At 37.1% G+C, this 23,288-nt stretch overlaps 1 protein-coding gene across 4 annotated transcripts in view; it reads left to right on the top strand.

Moving 5' to 3' along the window:
* The window catches only part of LOC106066613 (uncharacterized), a 188,279-nt gene that overhangs the window by 59,053 nt on the left and 105,938 nt on the right, over window positions 1–23,288 (top strand). For 3 of the 4 annotated variants that reach the window (XR_008778244.1, XM_056031276.1, XM_056031277.1), the window contains exon 3: window positions 12,472–13,617. Coding sequence is in view for 2 of the 4 variants with exons in the window: in XM_056031276.1 (XP_055887251.1) it covers window positions 12,472–13,617 (1,146 nt within the window). In the remaining 2 variants the exon portion in view is untranslated. Of the gene's footprint in view, window positions 1–12,471; window positions 13,618–20,862; window positions 22,089–23,288 lie in introns of those variants that run through there. The other variant, XR_008778246.1, reaches the window with a different exon arrangement.

Here is a 23,288-nt window from a genome sequence, read left to right as displayed (position 1 = left end):
ATAACTAACAATATATACCTAACAATAGATACCTAACAATAGATACCTAACAATAGATAACTAACAATAGATACCTAACAATAGATACCTAACAATAGATAACTAACAATAGATAACTAACAATAGATACCTAACAATAGATACCTAACAATAGATAACTAACAATAGATACCTAACAATAGATACCTAACAATAGATAACTAACAATAGATACCTAACAATAGATACCTAACAATAGATAACTAACAATAGATACCTAACAATAGATAACTAACAATAGATAACTAACAATAGATACCTAACAATAGATAACTAACAATAGATACCTAACAATAGATAACTAACAATAGATAATATAAAGGCACTTCTCTAGCTAGTTGTTAGCACAATGTCCCGAGAAAGCTTAATGGGCTTGAGGCCTCAACTTCGAATTCAGGTCGTTACAGCTTTTCTTGTATATATGCATTTAAAAAGCGATCACTACAGCCTTGACAGAGATACCCCCTTCTTTCTCCCCAAACACCTTTCTGAACTGGTCCAAACAAATGATTGGATCATAGCGTAGTGAGAAAGCTAAAAGCATGAAACAAAAATAATTGGTCAACAAGTGGTACAAATATTTCTAATCGCACAGATTTATTATTGTTGGTCTAGATCTATTACAAGTTTAAGTACATGACTGATCTAAACTAATACAACTATGCTGTTCTAAAAAGTATTTATATATTTTTCTTGTGTTATTACATTTGTAGAATATCGATCAATTCCAGACTCGATTCCAGACTCGAACTCGCGGCCTTCACATGTATATTGAAAGAAGATCGTCGGCATTTGTTTGTTGCCTGCTAACAGACTTGAGTCGTTTATTACTCACAGACGTGCCTGTTTTCTGTTTATTTGTCTGCTGGCTCACTTCCTCGCTCTCTCTTTCTCTCTCTCTCTCACACACACACACCTTCACACAAACGGCTCCCTTAACCAATCTATCTGACAGGTTTGTATAAAAATAAGACACCCCCCCTTTCATCCCCCCCCCCCCTCGACGTTACTAAGGCAGGATATTTCAAATAGACTTTAATGTTGTATAAACTTGTCGCCTTGATTTGGCAGTTTAAATCCTGGCCGCATGGGAAACTTTATAGCATGCTTTATTTAGGTCACACCCTCCAAAGATCCATTTTTTTGCTCTGCTCTTGAAGCAACATAATGCCCTGGGCTTTGATCTGCGACTCGTCAAGTGGATGTTGGTCTTCAGTTCGAAAACAAAAAGTTGAGCCCGGGGAAGAGACCTGTCAGTACTCACGAGTCCAATGCAGAAATCTAAACACCCTTTCAGTTAGTGACCCACAGTTAGTGTTGATAGTTGACAGATTCAGCGCTTCTGTTGATTTCAACAATTTTCCAACGTAGGACGCATAGAGTTTCCCGTGCCAAATTAATTTCTTCTTTGAGCCAAAATACTCGATTGTGATTGATTTTGGCCTGCTTTTTTTTCCCAAAAATGTTTTTATAGCCTTTGATCATAAAAAAAAAACCTTTGTGTAATGCATCACTGTTTATCTGTTGCTCAGGGGCAAGGCTGATAACGTGAACGGTTTTTTTACTTTATTTAAACACTCTTTAGATCCATTGTTTACGTGGTTTTCCCTTTCGCCCTAAAGTATTGAATACTTTGACTCACGGTGCCCCCGCTGCGGGGGAAGAAGAGGAAACCGTGTCTCATTTTCTTTTCGACTGCCCCAGACTTGCTGATCTCCTTCTCGACAATCTCTCCCCGTGTATATACGTGTGTTACACATAATAGTGGGGCTTCTGTCCTGGGCTTTAGCAAGAGAGGAATTGAACCTCTCAAGCCCTCACTCCAATAGAGTTGGAGGATAATGATTGAATACTTTGCGCTGATGTTTGCTCTCTGTGCCTGTTTATATATAGTTCGTTGTGTCTTTCAAGATATCAAAATATGTCCAATGTCAGGACTTGGTTCAAAATATGTCCAATGTCAGGACTTGGTTCAAAATATGTCCAATGTCAGGACTTGGTTCAAAATATGTCCAATGTCAGGACTTGGTTCAAAATATGTCCAATGTCAGGACTTGGTTCAAAATATATTTCCAATGTCAGGACTTGGTTCAAAATATATTTCCAATGTCAGGACTATGTTCAAAATATGATTTTTAGCGGACCGGGGTGGGGGGATTTAGTAGGCTAAATGATTTTGTGTGAGTTTTTTTTTTCACTGAAGGTAGATAACCTCTCCTATCCCCACCCCGGCATATCTCAGCACATCTATTGTTAAAGCACCATTGCCAAGTTGTTGTTTTTACGCAACTACCATCGTCACACACACGCATAGTAAAAAAAAACACACACACATTTCCTTTAATCCAGTGTTTCCCAAACTGTCTTCCGCTGAACCCTTGTGTTCCACGTAGCCTGAATAATTTTTCCACGAAAAATTAACTAGTAGGTCGCCTCGTGAATTATTCTGTCATGAAAATAAGCAAGGTGTTCTGCTAAATACTTAGAATGTGTGAAGTGTTCTGCTAAATACTTAGAATGTGTGAGGTGTTCTGCTAAATACTTAGAAAGTGTGAAGTGTTCTGCTAAATACTTAGAATGTGTGAAGTGTTCTGCTATATACTTAGAATGTGTGAAGTGTTCTGTTAAATACTTAGAATGTGTGAAGTGTTCTGTTAAATACTTAGAATGTGTGAAGTGTTCTGTTAAATACTTAGAATGTGTGAGGTGTTCTGCTAAATACTTAGAAAGTGTGAAGTGTTCTGCTAAATACTTAGAATGTGTGAAGTGTTCTGCTATATACTTAGAATGTGTGAAGTGTTCTGTTAAATACTTAGAATGTGTGAAGTGTTCTGCTAAATACTTAGAATGTGTGAAGTGTTCTGCTAAATACTTAGAATGTGTGAAGTGTTCTGCTAAATACTTAGAATGTGTGAGGTGTTCTGCTAAATACTTAGAATGTGTGAAGTGTTCTGCTAAATACTTAGAATGTGTGAAGTGTTCTGCTAAATACTTAGAATGTGTGAAGTGTTCTGCTATATACTTAGAATGTGTGAAGTGTTCTGCTAAATACTTAGAATGTGTGAGGTGTTCTGCTAAATACTTAGAATGTGTGAAGTGTTCTGCTAAATACTTAGAATGTGTGAAGTGTTCTGCTAAATACTTAGAATGTGTGAAGTGTTCTGCTATATACTTAGAATGTGTGAAGTGTTCTGCTAAATACTTAGAATGTGTGAAGTGTTCTGCTAAATACTTAGAATGTGTGAAGTGTTCTGCTAAATACTTAGAATGTGTGAGGTGTTCTGCTAAATACTTAGAATGTGTGAAGTGTTCTGCTAAATACTTAGAATGTGTGAAGTGTTCTGCTAAATACTTAGAATGTGTGAAGTGTTCTGCTAAATACTTAGAATGTGTGAGGTGTTCTGCTAAATACTTAGAATGTGTGAAGTGTTCTGCTAAATACTTAGAATGTGTGAAGTGTTCTGCTAAATACTTAGAATGTGTGAAGTGTTCCTCTAAATATTCAGAATGTGTGAAGTGTTCTGCTAAATACTTAGAATGTGTGAAGTGTTCTGCTAAATACTCAGAATGTGTGAAGTGTTCCTCTAAATATTCAGAATGTGTGAAGTGTTCTGCTAAATACTTAGAATGTGTGAAGTGTTCTGCTAAATACTCAGAATGTGTGAAGTGTTCCTCTAAATACTCAGAATGTGTGAAGTGTTCCTCTAAATACTCAGAATGTGTGAAGTGTTCCTCTAAATACTCAGAATGTGTGAAGTGTTTCTCTAAATACTCAGAATGTGTGAAGTGTTCCTCTAAATACTCAGAATGTGTGAAGTGTTCCTCTAAATACTCAGAATGTGTTAATTGTTCCTCTAAATACTCAGAATGTGTGAATTGTTCCTCTAAATACTCAGAATGTGTGAATTGTTTCTCTAAATACTCAGAATGTGTGAATTGTTCCCCTAAATACTCAGAATGTGTGAATTGTTCCTCTAAATACTCAGAATGTGTGAATTGTTCCTCTAAATACTCAGAATGTGTGAATTGTTCCTCTAAATACTCAGAATGTGTGAATTGTTCCTCTAAATACTCAGAATGCGTGAATTGTTCCTCTAAATACTCAGAATGTGTGAAGTGTTCCGTTAGGGAAAAAGTTTGGGGAACCACTGCTGTAATGTAATTATTTACCGAGACTTCATGCACATGGCGGACACAGCGAACTACTTTAGGGAGGAGGGAGGCTGGGAGGTGCTGGGACAGGAGTACGAGCTGGCGACGACGGCTGTGGGGTGAGGGTTAGACGTGATGACATCGACGCCACGTATTGAACGGGTCATTTATCTGAACTTTGACCTAACATCGTCCACACTCTAAAATATTCGGGGGTGGGGGTGGGGTGGATTCTATGATACACAAGGTGATGCACAATCCATGGCCATCGGGCCACTTCCGGCCCGTGTCGCTATGCTGTCTGGCCCCTTTGACACTACTGTCCACGGGCTGCTGTATTGGAATCAACTTTTTTTTTTAATTTTTGCTGATGTGGCCCGTGACATGAGTGTCCTGTCCCCTATGTACTTCAGTTTGGCTTTTGGTGATAGACGCTGGGTTGTACTTCTTACTTCTTTCTCTCGGTAATTCTTCATTGTTCTCATTACTAGTTCACTCCCCTGTTATGATTAAGCTTCAATAGCTTTGTTGTTTGTTATAAGAAAATCTTGTATTTGGTCTAGGAATTAGAGGAAAATGCATGCTCTTCTTATACAGCACACAATTAAGTTTTTAAAAATTTGACATTAATTTAATTTCTTCAAGTTACAGTAACGATAGTATTTTCTGAGTAACAATAGTGTCTTTCGTGCTAGATTGAAGTTGAATCCACGTCTGAATAAAGAGATTACATTTGTGTAACATGGTTAAGGTTTCTTAAACTTGAGACAGTGATTGAAATGTAAAACTAACGACTTATGATAATGAAAACATTTGAGATATTTTCATGTGCCAATGAGTCCATCGGAAACAGCAAATTTCAGCCTCTATTTAAACAGCATGTTTCAACCTCTATTTGAACAGCATGTTTCAACCTCTATTTGAACAGCATGTTTCAACCTCTATTTGAACAGCATGTTTCAACCTCTATTTGAACAGCATGTTTCAACCTCTATTTGAACAGCATGTTTCAACCTCTATTTGAACAGCATGTTTCAACCTCTATTTGAACAGCATGTTTCAACCTCTATTTGAACGAGGGTCTGAGAGGTTTGAAATCATCTTCGTAAGTAGCCCTGGATTTAAAAAAGGACTCTGCTATTACTCAATAGATTGGCAATCGCGACTTGTCGATACAAAATGCCGAGTCCTGGACCTTTATGGATATAATAACAATCTTTAAACCAGTTTTTATTTTAACAGATCTTTTGTCTTTTAAGTGTTTGCATTCATGTGTCCGTGTAGGAAGCGTGTGTTTCTTTGAGCTTTTAGCGTGTGGGTAATATTTCCGCATTGATGTAAAGATCGTAGACTGTGGATAAAATTTAGATTAATTTATTTTAGTATGTCTTGGTGCACATTGGTGCAACTTTTTAATTGATACACGCCTTGGTAATACTACAGGTTATCTTTTATATTTCTAAAGTATATATTATGCAATAGTTGTTGATTTCGAAATATCAACATCACAGCGTATTTATATATAGTTAATACTCCTTTTTACTTGTAGATCTCTCTTTACTACAGATAAGTGACAGAAAAGAAATGATGAAATAATAGAAGTTTGTTCCAACTGGAGACAAATAAATGTGAACATGTAACACCTTTAAACCAAAGCATCATTTTTTTTATTTAATAAACAGTATTACCATTAAAAAAAAACTCAGAACATAACCAAAAAAAAATATATATATATATATGAATGTATTTTGAAAACACTGCGAGTATGTTCCTTTCTTTTTCCCCAATACAAGTTCAAACCAACCTAGATCTAAGTTTATAACCATAATATTGTCGAATCCCTGCGACGAAATAGACAGATAACGTTTGCATTAGTGAAGTTTCCCGCTGAGAGCGAGGCCTCAGAAGTGTCGAAGTAAACTATTGGGAGGGAGTTAGCATCTACTGATCCCTGGGATAGCAGACGACTGCCAGGCAGGAGGTGCGCTCATGAAGAGGTTTATTGTTGTAACCCTAACCCCTCAGCATCCAGGCTCAGATCACGCCTCTGATCATGTGGTCGCTATGAACGGAGTGTTGACGAGAGTAAGAATAGCGGTGCATACTAGCTGTGCATACTAGCGGTGCATACTAGCGGTGCATACTAGCGGTGCATATTAGCATAAGCATATATTTTCGTACATATAGATTGGGTGGGGAGAGGAGCAAATCGGGTAAATTAGGAAATAATATTTAAGACTCTTACAACGTGCCGGAGTTTAGTTAGTGGAAGCCCTGGCTAGGATTTTGTCGGAGACCGCTACCCGCTTAAAAAAAACGCTCCTCTTTCAGACCTTGCGATCCATTGGGCAGGTGATGTAAAGGTCATCTGTTTCTGTAAACGATGGGGTCGTGAGGCCAGCACAACGACCAACCGCCTTTACCCCACACCCCCTTTTAAGCTTCAATATAAATCCACGAAATAATATTAATAAATCTAAAAGCATGTCAAATTCATGTAGAATGTCAGAGAGGATAATGTTAACAACATTCTTTTTTACATTTTATTTGCATATGTTTAACTATTTCATAGTTTGGAACTCTGGAGGCCCACTTGAAAGATGAGGCTAAAGGCGGATGAATAATCTTGAGATTTCGTAAATCCGGCCCTGAAAAAATATGAATAATTTTTGTAAATTTTGTTTTGTGGTATAATTCTTTGTTAACGAGTTCTTAGCATCTCCTGGATCCTAGTAATGACTGCTCGTTGTCACCAACAGGGAAAGTGCCACTTAATTCTTAGACTTGTTCAGAAGTGTGACATTCGTTGACATTTCGTCGAGTGTTGACATTTGAATGGCTGTCTTTACCTTTGATTCAGATGTCAAGTGTTGTTTTTTCTACCAGTCATTTGATCTATGTTTTTTCTATCTCAGTACTGAGTCTTCTAGTTCTCCATCTCATTATTTTGTTCAAGTCATCACTTTTTTTTTTTTTTTTTTTTTTTGGTGGGGGGGTCTTATTTTGTGAAGTATTTTCTCTGAATGTTACTCATTAATTGGAATCCTTTTTGTTTTTTACCATTGTAATTCTTCTTTTCATTGTCTAGTTGAATACTTGTGTGGTTCTATAGCTTTTACTCAGGACTTGGAGAGTTTAAATATTCTGATCTCTCTCTCTCTCTATCTCTCTCTCTCTCTCTCTCTCTCTCTTTTGTTATTTCCTTTTCGCTTCAATGGTGTAGTTCTTTTTTTTTTGTCTGTTCAGTTTTTATTTCTTTTATTCTCACATTCACTTCTCCCTGTCTCACTATAAGGCGCTATTCTTGAACATGTCAGTGTCTCTCTTAGGGACTCCTTTATTGACATGTCTTTTTACTATTCTCTCTCTCTCTCTTTCTATTACTCTTTTTCTTTCTTTCTATCCCTCTATCTCTTTCAATCTTTTTTTCCCCTGCCTTTTGCTTGTATTATTTTGTGTTTGTTCCCCTTCATTTGTTCTCTCTCTCCTGGGTGTTTCCACCTAAATCTTGGTTGACACTTTATTTCACTTTCTCTTTCACTGCCCTTTACACACACACACACACACACACACACTCTCTCTCTCTCTCTCTCTCCCTATCTAGCTATCTCTAACATTTTTTCAATTATTCCTTTATGTCTTGTTTCTCTCTCTCTCCATCAGTTTGTCCTGTACTACTGCTGACTCTTACATTGTTTACCTCTAACCTCAGCCCCATCTCTGTCTCCCCCAGCTGCATGCTGGGAAACATAACCCAGCGCTTCCACAGACTACAAATAAATAGTTCGTTGTAGTCGATACTCTTCAAGTACACTGTAAGCGAGAAGATTAACACAGATCGCCTTTGTAATGGAACATTTTTTTAAACGTAATTAATAGTTTCATTTCTAATTTTAACATAGCGAGTTTTTATTTTCTTTCGTTTACTGAGAGCTTCAGTTCAGACATTTTTAAACATAGTTTCCTTGTTTTATTTGTCAGTTCTATTAGCAGAACTGTATTAAATGTTAGACTAAAACAGTATGAAGAAAAGTGTTAAATGTAATAGGTAGGCCTATATTATTTTATTTTGATGTGTAAAGGAACTATGGAAATTAGGAATTACAAACATAACATTTGATATGTAAAAGGAAGTCATTATTTGATGTACAACTTTGAAATACCAATAAATACAGGAAATACAGTTCTTCTTTTAATCAACATTCTCGATTTATTTTCACAAAAGATGAAAAGATGTTAAGAAATGATGACATCATCATCTCACCTGGCTCTCACCTGGCTCTTAACTTTCGTCGTAGGGGTGCTGTGACAGTTTGCGTTACCAAATCCCTCCACTTTTCTCTGTCAGCAGTTGTCCTTAGTTTGATAACAAGAGAGAGGGCTAGGTCCATTCGTTTACGTTCTCCAGACACCCTTTCTTTGTGCTCCCTCCAGTGTACCTTGAAGAATGACTTTAGACAGTGAGTCATGTCTTACAATATGACCAAACCAGCTCAGCTTTTATCTTCAAAGTATTGAGGGTATCTTGGTTCTTCCTTTTTGACATCCAGAGTGTTGACTTGTAAAAGTACAAACTCATTATCTTTTTCCCTTGTATCTGATACTTAACATTTTTCTGTAGCATTTACTTTCAAAAGCTTGGATTCTTTGTTCAGCCTCGGCAATTACAATCATATAGTACAGAGACCACTTAAGAAAAATACAGTTTTAAGTTTACGAAGACAACGACCCAAAGACTTGTTTCTTTTAAACTGAGACTGCAGGCTTACGTCATGTTGGATGAGCTCTTCTGTGTCCTAATCCCAGAATTCAGAAGTTGATTGTTGATTAAGTAAGGCCTGCTCTGTCTCTTTATGACACCTGGTGAAATGAAAAGATAAAGAAACAAGAAGAAAGATCTAAAGAATATCGGGAGGCCAAAATAGTTAAGAAACAAGAGAAAGAAATAGATAGTAAAAACATATGAATGAAAGCATAAAAAGAAATTGTTAAAATATATGAATGAAAGACTGAAGGAAAGACAAGAAAATTACATTAAAAATGCAACACGGCGAAGTAAATAGAAAGTTTGTAAACAGAAACAAAAAGATTTGGGTCCCATTGTGTCTCCACCCCTGAGAGTCTAGTGAAAGGAACTACGCGGGATTGTACATCGCCATCATGAATATTTAATACTTGATAGGAAGCTTCATTGTCATGCGATGTTTGCGCATGCGCCATGACCCAATCAATTTTAAATTATGAATGCATCAAGATTTGATGGAAATATGAATGTGCACTGTCGTAACTACTGCATTTGTTACATAGAAAATTTTATTTTAAGTTATACCTAGACTGTAGTTTTGACATTGCCATTGCGACTAGTATCACCAGCCATCCACTGCTAAATATTTATGTAAGACAAAACTACTTTTTACTAAACCTAACCACACCTCTGTTCATGTTCCTTTTTGAAAGCTAACGTCGAGTAAAAAAAAAAAATTGGAATATGATTAGCTCCCTTCGTCCCTTGTGGCCAAGAATCATCCATTGCTCTAGATGACATAGCGCGATACAAATTGATTCCTTTACATTCCATCATTTCCTTGAAAGCACTATCAAAATCGTCCAATTGAATCAGTGTATTCCTACGCGCTTCATTTTGAATAGAAATGTTATTCGTCTGAGAACTTGGTGTCAAACAAAAAGTCGATACAAATCAAAGCGAAAGATTAAAAAGTCGAAAAAAAAAACACGAGTTTTTTTTTGTTTTTTTTTTTTACTTTTATTTTTTTCAAGTTCCAAACTTTACTGATTGAGGAAGAAATGGAAGGAAATTAATTGTTTTCGTTGAGGATTGTCCAATGAGCACTGATTCGAAATAATGCGCTACATCTGCAGCCTTGACCTTGTTATCTGAGAGACAAAACAAAAAAATGTACTTGCTCGAAAATGATTTGTTGCATTTTGTTCAAAAGGTCGCAATGACCTTGAAATGATTGTTCTTGAGATGTTTGTTCAATACTCTCCACTCTCAAATTTGATTTCAAAATATTTTTTTTTTTGCTCTGAATTTTTATCTTGCTTCTTACGCGTTTAATATTTGTGCAAAGACTCTCGAAGAAATAAATATTTTATACTTGAACTATTTGTCAACATTTCTAAGAAAGAAATTTAAAGTCTAAATTCTTTGCTCTCAAAACGGAAAAAAAAATGTTAATGTAATTTTTATGAGATCCAACTAGTTTTTTTTTTCTTTGAAAATTCTTCAAAATACTTTGACCTTCAGGATGGCGTCCTGGTCGTGCGGTGAGCGCTTCGGAATTCGCTATGGTCCGAGTTCGAAGCCTATCCTATTCTAGTCCCTTCCATCGTGAATATGGTTTGAATTGGGCGCAATGATTTTAATTTCTGAACGAATCTCCGAAACCTATAGATAAGAATTTACCAATAGAAAAGCTTGCAATTCAAATAGTTCAACATTTATATATCAGATTTAAAAACAATCACCATTGACTTAGTTTTTGTTTGAACAAACATGTCCTAAACATGCACTTACACATGTAGTCAGTGTGCGGCTAGGTGCGTTTACTTGCCATTTCAGCAGAAACGCTTTTTTTGACAATGTAAAGACATTTTCCTCAAATCTAAATAAAACCTAAGTAAATGTTTTAATAAAAACATAGATCTAGATAGCAGCGCTTATTTTACTTCGACAAGGAAGTGATGTCACTGCCGTATATTTTAGTTTTTTTTTTTTTGCTCTGTTTGGCTCATTGCTATGGAGACTGTGACGATAGCTTCCTTAAGTTTTTATCAGCACACAAACTTGATCATCTTCTCTGTCCGCCATGTTGTATTCAAGGGAGAGAAAGAAGGGGAGAGAATTATGCGGTTATGATAATCACAGAGAGAGAGAGAGAGAAAGAGAGAGAGAGAGAGTTAAAAAGATATATAATAAATTTTAAAATGTAGAGTTTCCCTTTCAGGTCATCTGTTTCTGTGGCCTACGGTTAACGAGCAGGGTGTCATGTGGCCAACACAACGACCAACCACCTTTACTTTCAGTCAGGTACTCATTAGAGTTGGCTGAACTCAGTGGCGCACTGAGATTACAAAATTCAAAATCTGAGTCTTTACCAAAATTCGAACCCCAGGTTCATATTGATATTCATATAATATTCATAATGATGAATATGTAGATATTTCACAGCAAGACTTTTCTTCTTGTAAGATAAATACAAACAAAAATGGCGCTAGCTGTTTCGACCAAATGTCTGGATCTAACTGCAAACACATTCACATCCACACCTGCTTTTTTTGTTAAATATCTGTGTTGTGTTGAAGTTTGTGTATGTGTGTTGCCTATAAGTATGTACTGTTAAAGACTGCGTTGTGTTTTAGTCTGTGTTGTGTTTAAGCTTAGCATTTCGATATGTTGGATTTACAAGTATTTGTTTGTTTGTTTGAATTATTACCAAAATATTGTATTAGGAATGTTACATTTTATATCACTAGTGGTCGTCTTCTTATCCAACCTCTGAGACAGTGTTAATCTAATGGTCAAGTATCGATCAGTGGCCGTAATGAAGTCTGGCTCTTTCGCTGAATTAACAGGATTCGGCCATTGACTGGTCGCTAAATGACTGGTCACTCAATAAGGCTTACCTGCTGATCAGGTCTAATGCCTATTAGGGAGTTAACTGGTCAGCTGCCTATGGCTCACGTAATAGTCAGTAATCTAAATCTCACATAGTTAGTCTTCGATTCACATAGGCTACATGGTCTACTAACTATGTCTATATAGTCTTTTGACTCTCTCTCTCTCTCTCTCTCTCTCTCTCTCTCTCTCTCTTTGGTGATTATCATAACCACAACCGTTACATAGGTCTTCGTTGTAATAAAAACTGAGTGATTTATATATATTATTAAATATTATTTCTTTAATGACCATAGTAGATCTAGATGAAAATATAAAGTTCTCTCTCTTCAATAAGAGTCTTCTGAACTTCTTAACCTTCTGTAATATCGCACAGCTTTATATAGGCAATGTTCAAAGGTCATGTTAAATATTTAATAGTCTTGATTTCTGAATGAACTTCTGAATCTTTTCTAGTCCATCGTGGTGCACTAATGTTTTGCCTCATACAAGTTCGCCGAGACAAGACTTTACAAAGTGTACCAGTGATCAAGTGTTGTGAAGTTTGAGACTCTCACATTTTTAATAGCCAACCTTTTGCAAGATTTTTTAAAAGAATATTTTTTTTGTTATTTTAATGAAATCATAACTTTTATTTCCAGATGAGTTGTCCCTCTTGTCTCCGGACTGGGAAGAAGATTTCTGTGAGGCAGGGGTGCACGTTGGCCGAGCCCCACAACTTTCGTTCCGGACAGATTTCTGTATCAGAGACACGCCACCCGCTGGCAGACTTCCTCGTGTTGCCTTTGTTGATGTTGGTCCTGAGGACGATGACAGCTGCTCCTACAAAAAAACTGGTAAAACGTTGACTGCGGGCATCATTAAAAACAGCTCCACAAGGACTTGTGACGTTACGAGTCTGCTCCCCAGTAAGTCAGCCGTCTCTCACAGGTCTAATGAGACCACCCAGTACGAAATCCCGAGCTGTCTCAAAAAGGTTGCCGCCCAGTGCCCGGATCAGTCTCACACCTCCTCGGCATTTTACTCCCCTTGTGTTCCACTCAGCGGCGCATTTCAAACGAACTCCTCCGAGATGAGCTTCCCGCAAATTTCCATCTCCTGTGACGATACGTCGCAAGGTATCGAACTCAACACGCTCAGTTTTCAGGCTCCCTCGCATGAATCTAGTTACTATATATCTGCTCCGAAAGGCTGCTCCACACCTATCCCTCCTAGCAAAAGTTCGATGTGCTCTAACGAGTCTCTCAAATTCCACAGAACTTCTTTTCAAGACGATGAAAACTCACCCAACATAATGGACAGTTATAATTACCGCTCTGACCAAGTTAGCGAAAGCAACATCAATCGATGTGGTCAAAATAAAAGTGATATTTCAGATGATAATGAAAACGCCAACAAATGTGGATCGCAACAGAAACCGTGTCGCCAACAGATTCGGACAATGTACCCCAAAATTTTTCCTCAGCCTTGCTGCGCGATAGGACTTCATCCCAGTTTTAATCGCGATCGCCGACTTCCAGACTATGTGACCATCGACCAGTGCTACAGCGGTGACGATGACCGCGAAGCCAGCACGATAAGAATCGTGGCCAACTTCAACACCGGGCCGCAGCAGGATTCTCGCCACGGCGAGCACCGTCACGGACAGCAGGGTCAAGGTCAGGCGCCCAAGAGAGGTCAGCCCGAGGTGTTGAGCCGAAAAGAAAGAATCTCTCTGAGAAGAGGCGTCATGATGAGGCAGATGTCGATGAACCCCGCCCACGAGCAAGAGATGCATCTACTTTCAGGTAAGGTTATAATTTGGTTTCACATCATTCCATATGTTGATGTCATTTTGATAATTGAGATGTTATGGATTACTGCTTAGATACGTTACTCCGACATCAGCGAGTCTGAGACATTAGTAAAATATATACATTTGAATGTGATGAAGTCCTGCTAAACAGGATAAGCATAAAGAAAATGATACCGAGAACTTATCTTTATAATTTAAAGACAAGACAACTAAGGGAGTTAGTGAAGATACTAAACTCATGGCGGCCCCTGCGGTTCAGTTATACTTGCACATTACGTTACGTTCTGACAATGTTTACTTAATTACGACCTGGCAGCTCGGAGAGTGTGTAGCAATTTGCAATTTACAATTAACTATTTTTGTTTGTTTGCCACAAATCACAAGTGTTACAAAGTCAGTCATTACAAATACTAACAGTATACAAATAACACTCTCAAAATAATCAAAATGAAAACAAAAGAAAAGTAAGAATGATGTAGCTTGACCAGGGGCGTAACTAGGGTTTTGGGGGCCCGGGGGGATTGACCTCTTTGGGGGCCCCTTGCATTTTGAAATTCGACATATGACATGAGATAATGTACGCAAAAAATATATAAGCCCCAAATCCAATTGGTTCAGTATATCAGTAAACTTAACAAAAAGTAATCATCAAGACTCTTTTAATGAATAATACCGTTGTTTATTAGTTAAATAATGCACAAGTGAAAACTCTCAATTGATATCTCTTCACGTAGTGCATTCTGTGCAGCAAAGACATCTATAACATCAACTACATCGATACTTTCTAGTATTTGTGACTTCACTGACATTAAAACCATGATAAGCCTTTCTTGCGTCATTGTGCTCCTGAGATACTTTTTGATGACCTTGAGCTTTGAGAATGATCTCTCACATGACGTAATGGAAGTGGCCTGAGTTAGCGGTATTCGGAGGAGGTTGCAAAGTCTGAGCACACGTAATTCCCATATGAAGCCTCTTTCCTCAATATGTCTATTGGTGATTGTATTACTGTTTGTTGATGAAAAGTGCTCGTGCATAAATGACATCATTGAAAAAGCGATTTTCCATTTATTTCATCATACAAACAGGAAAAGTAGCACAGTTTGTCAGAAGCGTGTCTTCATGTAACAGGTGTCTTGGTTCAAGAAGAAACCCAAAGGTATCCATTTTCTTTCCAGCCTTTGGAATCTGCCCTTCATCTCCATATGAAATCTGTCCAGCACTTCTGTCGCAACACGTTTGAATTGCAGTTGTATTGACAGTCCTACATTAGAACTCAACTTCCCATCAAGTCTTTTCTTTCTTCTGGTTGTTTTGATTACAGTGAATCCATAGTATTCACTACCTTCTTTTGCTTTTTCGATGGATTGGGTTTTTGTCAGTTTCTCATCATTTTGCAGAAAGCATGAAAGGTTACTAATTTCTTTAGCAGATTCCCGTATATGCAGTCCAGACATTTGTAGTTTCTTCCGAACTATATTAATTGGGCACAGGAGCTTTGACCAGAATTCAAGATAGGCAAAAAATTCGTAATTTTCCACTGCATGAAGAAGATTCTGTGCTAATATTATATGGCATTACGTCATTGTTGGTTGTTTATGTTTTGTGCGAAAGCAAAAGGATTCAGAGTATACAAAAGTGGGAAAGATCCATATCTCGTTATGCTCGAGTATAGAAATACTCCGATAAGTGGACTGCCGTATTCACCATCACAACTGCTGACGAGTAGAAGATTCAGGGAATCATTCCAACTGATCACAAACTATTGAAACCATTGGTAGCTGAAAATGCAGAGACATTACTCAACGAACGACAGATGAAAAGCTAAGTGAAATACGATGCAAAAGCAAGACTACCTAAAGATTATTCTGTCGGAGAGTTCGTCTAGGTCAAACATGGCAGAAAGCAGTTGTCATAAAAAAAAAATTCAGCACCCAGATCTTACATCATAAAGACAAACAATGGAATAACATACAGAAGAAATCAACGCTTTTTAAATAAGAGTTTCAATGAAGACATCTCTGGGTACTATGATACCGATGAAGACAATTAACTGCAAACTGTTGCTACAAACGAAACAGACAGTTATAGACCAACGTCTAGAGAACTTGTTCAGTCAAGACTACCAGAAGTGGACGAATTGTTAAAGTTCCTAGTAGATAGTGCCGGTCGCAGTGGGCGCCGCGCTTTCATAGGCCCCGCGCTAATTCCAAGTGTACATTATTAAATTAAACAATTATAACGTATATAAAATAACAGGGTTTTCGCGACCTCCTGATTTTTCAGGGCCTCCAGGAAATCTCATGAAAAGGCAAAATATACGATAAAGTCCTGAACTTTTTTTGAATTTATTCAAATCTCCTGAAGAATAGACGAAATTGACGTTTTGGGGTGCCAATAAATAAAAATTGGCATTGCGAGCTTTCATTTGATAAAAATTTATTGCAAAGACGAAAGTAGGCCTATTTTCTAATTCAAAAAAATAATAATTTTGACATTATGCTTATCCCTACCCAGACTAGGCCCCGCGCGATCCGTTTCGCATAGGGCCCCGCAAATGCTAGGGCCGGCCCTGCTAGTAGATATCACTATTAAGAACTTTAAAAGGAAGGGTGTGATAATAACTTCAATAGGAAGGATGTATTAATATTATATGATATTACGTCATTATTTTTTGTTTATGTTTTGTGCGAAAGCAAAAGGATTAGATCATTAGATGTAAATAAAAAGAGAGAGTTTCCATTGGATTGAGGAAAGATGAATAAAGGGGTAATAACTCGAGTGTGAAGTTTAATTCTGAAATTATAGACGCCAAACCCAATAATGGACAATTTTAGCATTGTTAAGAATAACCTTTAGTTATACTCGATTCTGTAAATTTTGCTTCAAGGTTAATTAGTGTAGCCATATAATACTCGCCATTTAGATCTATTATTAGTAAAGGTAACAAGATACCTGGAATTCGCTGTATATCATGCAGTTTAATTCGTGGCAACAAAGTTTAAAATAGAAGATCAGTTATCACTTTAAAAACTGATCTCTGCGGCAAAAATATTTTTAAAATATCTAGGTTTAGTCTTTGTGATAAATTTAATCCATAAATATTGATTAAAAAAAGACACCCGTTGACACTATTTGTCAATCAAATATATTAATTTATGTATTTACAAATAAATTTCGGACACCCATTTGGGGGCCCCCCCTAGGTGGGGGCCCGGGGGGATTTTAAAATTCTCCCCCCCCCATCCCCCCCCTTAGTTACGCCACTGAGCTTGACCTTGACCTTTACATCATCTGCCCTATAGACCAAAAGATATGAAAGGGGAACTTTTTTTTTTATGAAACTGGTACATTACATTATAAATAATAATAATTATTATAATTATAATAAACGGTCTATGTGGCTTGATAATTTGAGACTAGCTACAGATGTACATACTAGGGACTGTTTAATGGTTGATATTGAGATTTAGGAAACTTTTATAGCTGGTCTATATTAACGTAATTCTAATCAGTTAACATCGTCTGCCCTAGAGATCACCAGGTCTGAAAGGGGAACTTTACTTCACTTTTCATCAATCGTATTTGTTTTTATTCTCTGGGATTCTTTCCTTTCAATTTGTTGATACTATTTGTAACATTATCAGCATGTTTTGTTATGCCAGTATTCATAGCCATTTTGTAGGATCTACAATCTTTAATCTTGATAGGGATTTTGTAGTTTTAAAATACCTAATCTTTGGCTTGAAAATATGATCTTCTTTTCTGTCTACATTGATGTGTACACCAAGGCTTAAAACTCTTTATTTCTATTCGACTAGAGTAACTATCAATCAGTATTTCTGTCATTGTTCTATTTCCGCAAGTATTAATGATGGAAACAATATTTGTATAGGAATATTTTATTAACATGAGCAATAGTATCAGGTCTTCTGCTGCTCTTGAAAGACGCCTCTCTGTTAGTCTACCATTGAGTGTCAAATCTAGTTTTACAAAGCGAATGATGGTCCTCATAAACGTGTCCAATTTCTTCGGCACAATCTTCAAACATCCGAAATGTGCAATTATGTTTGAACATTCGTGCCAGAGTTTAACAAGACGGTCTTAGACGTGGCCATGACGGCTGCCTAAATATTTTAGCACGAAAAAGTTTAGAGTAAAATGACATAGGTACATTATGCATACCAAATGGCTATAGAAGAACACGTATTGTCCAAGAATTCATGTTGCAAAGAGCAAAATAGAAAAATACTTTAAAAAAACAAAACAAAGCTTATCTTAGGGAAAAGCACCGCGCAATCAATGGTATATTTCTCAATTCTGCATTATTTACCTTCCTTTTTCTATACAAAACATAATTAAATAATTACCACTAATGTATTAACTAACTTGTTAATTTTATTTTTATTGATTCAGATATTGTTGTTAAAAAAAAATAATGCAAAATTTCAGCTTGATCCGAGAATGAGTAGTGGGAGAACAAAATGTGTAAAACACCCCCGTCCCCAGACAGACAGATGGACGGAGTGAGTTAATATAAGCTTTGTTAACATGTTTATATCTATGGGCATCACATTTGACTTCTTCTATAAACTTCAACAACGCAGTGGTCTGTAAATAGCTCGTCTTCAACTAACATAACGCAGTGGGGGGGGGGGGAACATCCAGGAGATCATTGAGAAACTTTAAACGTTACTAGCGTGGGTGTGTCGCTAGTTAAGGGAGAGAGCGTGTATGTGGTGGCTGCATGTAGTGAGCCTGCGGTAGGTCCAGTGGTCAAGAGGAAAGTGTTTACTTGTTTCAGTGGTGGTGAAATGGGTCATAAGGCTACCGAATGCCTCAGTGAATTTATTTCCTGATTAATTCGACTGAGAGTGAAGATGTACATCTCAATCCTGTGGTCAGTGGTCAACTGTGGAGAAATAAATATGACTAATGGGCTGTCACTATTTCAATAGCCTTCTTATCTTATCTTATAAAATACAGACGTTACTTCAAAAAAGAAGATGATTGCGTCCTACGCGTCATGCAGCTGGTCATGCATGTTCACCAATGACTTAAATTCTGCCAAGTCATTGGTTTTCCTGGCTAGCTCAGGCAACCCATTCCATGCTCTAATAGCATATGGAACGAGGCATGTGCCTTTATCTTTGTGTCTTTCTGAGTATTTTTTTTATTAGATTTTGTTTTTGTATTTGAAGATTATGTTTCATCGGGCTTATAAGCTGGTTCCGAATCACTTCACTTTTCTGTAATTGTAACTGTAGCTCCTACCTTTTAATGGGTTTAGAGTTTTTATGTCTAATGGGAGGCTTATGGGCGTCGTAACGAGCCCCTCCTGCCCGAAGCTTACTGGTTTAGGCGTCAGTTACTCGCCTTTGCCCCTTCTCCTGTCTGTGGTAACGGTTGGCTACAATCTAGGAGAAGGAAAACTCTGAATCCAAACCTCCGCTGCCTTGCAGCTATACCCAAACGCGGGAAAGGCTTCGGGAGACAACCCTGAGGAAAAATCAGGAGCTGGTGACCCTTAGGCAGATTGTGGCACACCGTGCTACAGCCTGGCAGAGCCTGTGGCGCTACTGATACCAAACTGTATCGGATATTCCGTTCCTTTGGTCACATCAGCTGCGCGGAGAGGGGGGAACTGCTGTGTGGGCGACAACGTTTCGACCATAAACAATGCCCAGGCTTTCATCTCTCTTTGTGGACGGGAGTGTCTCTCCACAGCCACAAGAGGAAGAATGCGAGATGAACCATAGTCGTTCTACGACTGAAGGAGGCCAATGATGGGCGTCGTCACATAAAGTTCGGGAACTTGGCAAACGTTGCATACATATTTTTGTTTGTCTTCCCAGAGCTACTTTTATTTCACCTTAAGTGTCCGCCATGTAGTTTTAAGTCTAAATTGTAAAATGGTGTTTTGTATTAGAATATAAAGGTTAGCATATTTACTTTTAAAAACATTGAAGAGTTTGTTTTCAGAAGATCAGAAATTGAAATTGAAATTAGATATCTTCAATTATAATTAAATCAGATGTTTAATATCATTCTTCGTTTGTTGTGATCTATATATGTTAGGCAAAAAGAAACAAAGACAAACAGGCGAATAGTAGACAGATTTATAAGCCACCTACCCCCCTTGTTTTTTTGTCGGGGTGGCTTAAAATGCATCTCAACTTGTTTCTATTGACTAATGGACTATTAAAACAAAAGCTGTACTCGTGGACTATTGACCTAGAGACCTGGCAATGAACTCTCCAAGATCTATTTCAGTTCTGGGTGAGTAATAAAGTACTCGAAGCAGACGTCTAGTGGTGAGTAACTGTACGACAGTTGTAAACATTCCCTCATCCTTCCTTTGACCTCCATACCCCCCCCCCTTCTTCCGAACCTCTCTCTAAATACTAAAGATGACTTTTCATGTATACGGTCAGACTTAAAGTCAGCCCGGATAGAATCTATATCTACAAGTGCAGTAGACTGGAGTTACAAGTTTCACAGAAATTCGTCACTTCCTAATCCACCGTGTTTAAATTCTAGCATTCTAACATGCTAGAAATTATCTTTTTTTTTTCAGTGTTAAGTCTCATTATACCAAACACCCTAATGGTAAGCACTGACATTTGAAATGTTTTGACTTGACAAAATCTAGATGTAAGGTTTGAAACGATCTAACGACATTTTTATTTTCGTATTTTTAAAAATTCAATTCATGAATTTGAACCAAAACGGCGATAATATCACACCGTCAAATATTCATATAGGAGACCTAGTATAAAGATTCGAAATCCATTTACAGAGGCGACATAAAAAGATCTTAGGGGCATCAAAAACAATATTTGTAACCTGGTGTAAATGAAATTATGTTGTCAGTTATGTGACGAAATGTAGTTTGGACTTTTCTTGTTGGCCAATTCTGCCTAAGATGTCTTCTTACACTATCTGGTACTTTTTTTTTTCAATTTTTTGATTTAGTCCTTTTGTTAACCCTGTACCTTTTTTTTTTTTATTCTAATAGTTCTAAGACAGTTTTGTACTTGAGACAGTTTTGTATTTTAAGACTGTTTTGTATTTTAAGACAGTTCTGTATCTGTACTTTAAGATAGTTTTCTACTTTAAGACAGTTTTGTATTTTAAGACAGTTTTGTACTTTAAGACATTTCTTCACATGGAGCGTTGTTTGTTTGCCATTTAGTTTTGTACTTTAAGACATTTCTTCACATGGAGCGTTGTTTGTTTGCCATTTGTTTTTGTCTGTATGCTGCTATGTCTGTTTCCATCATCAGCCGACACAGTAAGCAGACATAACTTACCTTTTCATAACGATAGCCAATCTTAATGAAGCTATTTTTTTTTTATAAGAGTTGTAAACTGTTTAATAATATAAGCACTTAGACGTAATGATAGACAAAAAAAAAAAAAAAATCCAGTTTAAAAAAAAACAAAGAGAAGATAACTCACGCCCAAGTAATCAGGTATGGTAAAAAAAAAAAAAACTAAGGGAAGTAACTGGAAGAGAAAAGGTGTATCACAAAGACGAACAAGTTAAAGAAATAAAAGAATTAAGAAAAAAATCTACAACAACAAAAAAGAAAGGAAAAAAAAAAGAGAGAATTACTGGAAGAGGCTATTACCGAGGAGGAAAAAGGCACAACAACCACACACGTGGCTGAGTGGTGTTGACCTGGTTAGCAGAGCAGACGTCGTGTTGAGCCATTTCCACGATTTAACGTCTGCCGACTTCTTCTGTTCAGTTCGGGCGAAGATTTATTTGTTTATTTACGCCTTGTATCTGTGTGTCTGTTTGTGTTTGAAATTCGATGTACACAAAAAGATCTGCTAATTTCAGGTCCGCTAGAGGGCGCAATCAACAAAGTCCCAGTCAAGTTTCAAATCCTACTTCTGCTATTCAGTCTCGTTTTGGGAATCTCATAAACTTTATGGATTTGTGTTGGATATTCTAGAGATTCATTATGTGTTATTTTTTTTATTTAGGTTATTTAGTTTTAACAGTAGATTACGAATGTTCAATAGTCTTTGAAAGTGAGTAGTTTATAGATATAGATTTTGTAATGATAGGTTTTTTAATTCTCTTAAGAAAGTGATAAATAGTAGTCTTTTAATTCTGTTAAAAAAAAGTGACGGCTATACGTTTTAGTTCCGTTAGGAATGTGGATAGCTGAATATAACATTTTCATAAAAAGCAGAAAGACCATGGATATAATGATTGTGTAATGGATGTGGATAACTCATGGATCTACAGCCTTATTAAAGGTACATGTTTGGACACGGTATCACCACATGGTGTTTTTGATAGTTGTCAGCACATATGCTCTGTTAAAGGTGAACATAGATACATTGATTGCTTTACCTGAAATGTTATCCATTAACCGTATAGCACCATCAACTGAAGGTGTATCTGGTCTTTGATGTAAATAGACATGGACAAAGAACGTCTTTTAGGTAGGTGAAAATATGAATACATTTTATTCTTTCTCATTCAATCTATTTCACTATGGTACAAAGTTCAGACAAGGTGACTAACATTTACTTCCAGGTGTCCAATCGTTTTAGCTAGAACCCATTCTGTAGTACACTATTCAGCACATTCTATCCCAAATCTAGTTGTTGTTTTTTATGATTGGTTCCAAGTTTACATGTGATAAGTATGTGATATCGACAAACGCTCTGAATATAAAGCATCTTGAATATAAAGCAGAGACTCTATTCGTTCAGATTGTATACATGGTGGGGGAGGGTTGTTTTGGACGGACATTGACTTACTGCACCAAACTGCTGGTAGACAACTAGACCGCAGTAGACGTGTTATAAAACTTCAAATAACTTCTTTAGAACAGAATCAAATATAATTTGTATTACAATATAGACAAACTCAACTTGAGATGTAATAAACTGATATTCAAAACAAATTTAACTGATAATAAAAATACGTCTTTACACTCGGGCATGCTGGAGTCGTCTGGCGTACTTAGTACAGCTTATCATAGCGCAGCTTATCATAGCGCAGCTTATCTTGTATCATTCTACAAGACTAACTTCAAATTAATCTTCCCTCGCTACAACTAACAATAAATACTCCCTTGTTATATCACCTAGGCACACACACACAATCCATAAGAAATGGTTTCACAACGGTCATTGGAATTGACTTCTGCAAGCTGCAGCCAGGTGTTAGTATGAAGTATTTAGACTCTCCATTCCGATTTAAGTTCCATTGACTCCTCCATGACTCGAACCCGAGAGGTATTGGATTGGCAGCCAAAATAGTTATCAATCGCGAAGCGTAAAGAGATAATGATATCTGTGAGACATCTAGTTCTTTACCTTGGTTAGGACAAAGTTATCGTTCAATGTTGAAAGTTCTGTAGACTAAGACATTGGTTTGACTCTTGACTCGCTAGCTCAAAGAAGGTAGAGTTTCTAAATATAGACGGAGCGCGTGGCATTTAATTAACGCATGCGCAAAGAACACATGGCAATTATACAACTGCTAATGTCTCAGGTTGATGCATTCGAGTCTCCAAATGAACTGCTTATGTTGGCGGAATGTAGATCTAGATTTATTCCAGACTCTGTACTCAAAACTGGTGAGTGAGTGACATGTGTTCCCTGGGAACATTCGGGAACAAGAATTTAGTTTAA

The sequence above is a fragment of the Biomphalaria glabrata genome, chromosome 5, assembly GCF_947242115.1.
Source record: "Biomphalaria glabrata chromosome 5, xgBioGlab47.1, whole genome shotgun sequence".
Lineage (NCBI taxonomy): Eukaryota > Metazoa > Mollusca > Gastropoda > Planorbidae > Biomphalaria > Biomphalaria glabrata.
Note: the sequence above shows the minus strand (reverse complement) of the source record. Positions and strands in the feature narration are given on the sequence as shown.